This window comes from Sinohyriopsis cumingii, chromosome 18, assembly GCF_028554795.1.
Source record: "Sinohyriopsis cumingii isolate HCF-2022 chromosome 18, ASM2855479v2, whole genome shotgun sequence".
In the NCBI taxonomy this organism is placed as follows: Eukaryota; Metazoa; Mollusca; class Bivalvia; order Unionida; family Unionidae; genus Sinohyriopsis; species Sinohyriopsis cumingii.
In genome coordinates, this window is record NC_142978.1 from 35,295,768 (window position 1) to 35,300,165 (window position 4,398).

At 34.9% G+C, this 4,398-nt stretch overlaps 1 protein-coding gene across 1 annotated transcript; it reads left to right on the forward strand.

Moving 5' to 3' along the window:
* Nucleotides 1–553: 553 nt before the first annotated feature.
* On the forward strand, nt 554–3,745 carry LOC149776378 (uncharacterized). The gene is made up of 3 exons (XM_089942349.1): nt 554–688; nt 2,130–2,289; nt 3,613–3,745. The coding sequence occupies exons 1-3, from the start codon at nt 610–612 to the stop codon at nt 3,668–3,670; spliced, it is 297 nt and encodes a 98-aa protein (XP_089798475.1). The 5' UTR covers nt 554–609; the 3' UTR covers nt 3,671–3,745.
* The last annotated feature ends 653 nt before the right edge of the window (nt 3,746–4,398 follow it).

Consider the following 4,398-nt stretch of genomic DNA (forward strand, 5'->3'; position numbering starts at 1 on the left):
CCAGGAGTATAAAATCCGGTCTCTACTTCTACACTTTCGCATTCCCGCCAGAACTTGGTAAGTTGTTTATTGCTTGTTAATCCCAATAGTGTTAATTACCCAAGCTGCGGTGAGTCAGAGATTTGATCGCAGGACGTGAATTGACGGTATCGCAGGTCTGAATCTTGCCCAGATCATCCTGGGAATGCACTTTAATCCCAAATGGTCAGCAAAAGGTAGCCCATTAATGTGATGCAGTGCCGTTAAACAATCATCAAATTAGTGTTATCTGCTTCGTCTGCTTCAAAGTTGAAGGTGTGTAGAAAGGGTAATGAACTTAGTGGATTTTAGGGTAGACAGACTGCATGTAGATGATAACTTTATAACCTGCATGTTACTAACTTCTTCGGACTTTGAAAATCACATATTTTGTTTAGATTTTTCTTTACCCTTGTAACAAATGTTTACCTAACATTTGGGATTTCACTTTTCTGGAACAGCAAATTTATTTATGACCATAACTGTACACCAATGTACATCACAAATTCGTCAGTTCCAGCTATACCTGTATAGACACATACACTATTTGTTATATTTATTTTCAGAACTGAAATCCTTTCAGCAGCAAACATGAAGATTGCCTTCATTCTCCTTGTCTGTACCTATGCTGTTTTCTGCGCACCGGAAAAGAGAGTATTTTTAGATTCTCGTAAGTGACGTCGTTCAGAACTTTAGAAAAATGAACTTTTTAATATCTTTCTTATGAATACTAAAACATTCATCAAAGGAATATTCCTAAGGCAGAGATAGGAAAATTTAATTTAATAACATATACGGAAAAGGTTATCTCATAACATTAGAATTTGTCTGTGTTTATACAGTCAAGTTTCATAGCATTAAATACGACGGAGTACGTCACATTACTTAATACACATGACGGTGACTCAAAATTATAAAAGAGTGTTTATGAGACAAAAATATATTTTTCAAGAACATTAGCTTACAGAAACGTTCATTGCAAACAATGGCTTTCTTTAAGTTTTAAAACCATCATGTAGATAACCATTACAATGGTGCTACATTGTATTAGAAGAACCTTCCATTTGTCTATTCCTGCTTTAAATACCTTTATTTACATCGATAACCTAATTAAAGAGCTAAGTTGTAATTAAGAAAGAAAATCTTTAACTACTCAGTCGCACAATCATCTGCTAGGTTAGATGCCAGTCTGTTAATAGCAACTCAAATGGACATAGGAGAGCCAATAAGTTAGTTAGCTTAAAGGTATTCATTTATGAGAACATTACATAACAGATTCATTGTATATTCATATGCTTCTTGTATATTTTGTTTTTTTCTTTTTTGTCAGTCAGGGATAAATGGTTGATAGAATGGTTTACATATTTAAAAAATTCCAATACATTTTTCTGGAACCACATAAAAGAAAACGTATTAATATTCGATATATGACTTTACGTTTACACCAAATAGGTGATTACATTTAGGTAATACGTGTGGTCGAAACGTAGGAAACTATACTCTATGGATGGAGGATACTGATGTAAGATTTTTAAGCAAAGAGATTTCACGAAATAAAATCAACTTAAATAGTCGAAGACTTTGGTAGCTTGTTATTTTATACGTAGCACGCTCAAATACATAATACATGTGAAATGATTTTCGTGATACATTTGCAAGCAATTGTTAGAAAACAGAGCCGGATTTGAATGAGAGTGAAGAAAACATTAGACTTGGTCTTCCCAAAGCAACATAAAAATTCAAATGATACAAAGACCAAAACCAAGGCTTCTTGTCCATATTGTACAACTGTCATTCATAATACCTAAGAGACTGAGTTGAATTTTGTTTGGTGCTAGAGGATCAAACATAGTTCATAACGTATTAAGAGTAAGCAGGGCAGTGAACAGGATTTGTGGGCCCTAGGAAACATTCTGCAGTAGGCCTATGTGAACTACAAATTGGCACGGCGTTGGGCACCCTGAACGTTGTCGGCCCCCGGAATGTAGTCTTAACTAATCTACATTGTCCTCGACCCTGAGAGTAAGCTATCTATATTTTAGGATCCTAAAAATCAAACTAAAACGTTTTGCGTAAGTTGTCCAGCAAAAATAATTTTTTGTATTATACAGTTCATGGCCTTGACCTCACTCACCTGAAACAGCTCGTGCAGTCTCTTGTCAATACTTTGGGGACTGACACCACCGAGCAGCTCTGCGAGACTGAATGCCACACTCTTCTGACGGATCCAGCACATCTTCTGCATTACAGCTGTGGGCTTGTTTGTCATGCGTGAGTCCATAGTTACATCTCTATTAACTTTTATTGTCGGAAATCCTTGTACTGACCTCCGATTTGACACCTCTTGTTGGGCTTCTGTTTTAACGACAAAGATTCGATATCTCCAGACGCGATGCATGCATTAATATCGAGTCCATATGCTGCTGAGAAACTTTGTATCATTATCTATGTAATTACATCTGGCTCCACCTCTCAAATAGGTAGCAACATGTGACTACATTCTTATTATGGACCAGCATAAGGTCTGCTCGAAGCATGCATTTATAACACCGAATCTACTTTAGAAAGGGATGACATCGAATTAATTTTTCCATGAAAGGTCACGTTTTCAGGTCGATGCCGTTACTAAATACCATTAGCATGGTGTCTTATGCTTTTTCTAATTATGTCGTGTGGTCTTTATAAAGTCAACGTCATTATATTTCGTAACTAAACGTCTATATTCTAAAATGTCTTTCAAGATAAATACCCAATCGCATGTAATGTATGTTGATACTGTTTGAAGTTACAACTCATGTCGACATCTTATTTCTCTAATAATGAGCCTGAAATACTGCATCCACGTCATCGAAACGCTTCTGTATAAATAAATGTTTTTCATTTGGATACGCACTGCACGAGTCGTTAATTTTAGTTTCAAAATTTTATTTACAAAAAAGACACTTTGTTCTTTTGTAAATGAATCTTCACAAATGAAATCAACGATAGTCTAGGGTTATAGTGTAGCGATATACGAATATGAAGGAGGGAAATGTAAGATTTGCCAAAAAATACAAATATCAAAATTGTTAATTTGTTATTTGTTAAGTAACATCATAAGTAACAAATATGTACCATACTGTAAATATAGAAATAGACATGCATATACATTTTGCCTAGTGTGAACACAAAGAAATATTTTAATATAAACTTTGTTCGAATGGGGGTGTAGATTATTCTTCTATAATATCAAACATGACCTTACCCCATTTCGAAACAAAACGTTAATGAGGTCTGGTGTGTTTTTTATATTGGGACTTAATGGGGAGGGGGCATTTTGTACGTACCCAATACTTCCTCATTCCTTATACATTTAGCCAAACAGTTTTAATACAAAATCGAAACACATTGAGAGTGATACAAGTTAAACTTAATAGACTGAAGAATATACAAGCCCGGACGTTATATTTAATACTGGAATGGTTACCCCTCTGTAAGATACTGAATTATAGATGAAAGATTTGTTTTGAATATTTATGAATAAATGTATTTGTAATTAAAAACTACACTTCTCATATTACATTTTACATCTTCATCTTGCGTCACTAATTTCAGATTCCAGTCCTTAGTCCACAGATTCAACCTTGCGCCACAGACCGGCACCGTTGGGTAAAATGTTGACACTGTAATGACACTTGTCGATACTTATATGTGTACCGAAGTAAATAAAATTCATCAGGAGTCGTAATCTGTTTTATTCCTTTTTTTAAAATAAATATATACAGGATTTGAATGATAATGCATTCATCACATCTCTAAATACCATTGCTTACTCCTGTGATAGTAGCATTTGATGTTTCCCTGTTCTGATTATCCTTTAGAGAAAATCATCAATGCATTTAATAAATGTGCAAAAAAATTCTTAGCCTCTTCGTAAAGATGCACAAAGTGCAAAGCTACTATATTCCTTGACTAAATCTCATCTTAAATAGTTATTGGGGATTTTGTAAGTTATGTGTAGAAGAAATACATTAGATCTAAATCCCTTAAGCAAATTCAATCACTGAAGTTTTGAAACATCTTGAGGCTTTTTAATTGGAGCTACATTCCTTCTTTAAGTTATGTGTTGAAAATATTACATAACCGATTAAACACTAATTTCCCAAACAGTTGGCTGTCGTTCTTCCAGCTTATGCCATTTTAAATCAACTGTGAATGAAATAGATGTTGAACAAAGATATATTTTATTAGCAACATACATACATACATACATACATACATACATACCATCGTCGAACAAGACCGCTCCGGTGGTCTAGTGGTTAGAGCGTCCGCCTCGGATGCGGGAGGTCGTGGGTTCGATCCCCAGCCGAGTCATACTAAAGACTTACAAAAATGGCG

What these genes read in the sequence shown, in the direction of transcription:
- LOC149776378 (XM_089942349.1), top strand. Translation starts at nt 610, where the DNA reads ATGAAGATTGCCTTCATTCTCCTTGTCTGTACCTATGCTGTTTTCTGC. An exon ending in GAGAGTATTTTTAGATTCTC is followed by an intron (nt 689 to 2,129) that starts GTAAGTGACGTC and finishes TGTATTATACAG; the next exon opens with TTCATGGCCTTGACCTCACT. An exon ending in TGTGGGCTTGTTTGTCATGC is followed by an intron (nt 2,290 to 3,612) that starts GTGAGTCCATAG and finishes CACTAATTTCAG; the next exon opens with ATTCCAGTCCTTAGTCCACA.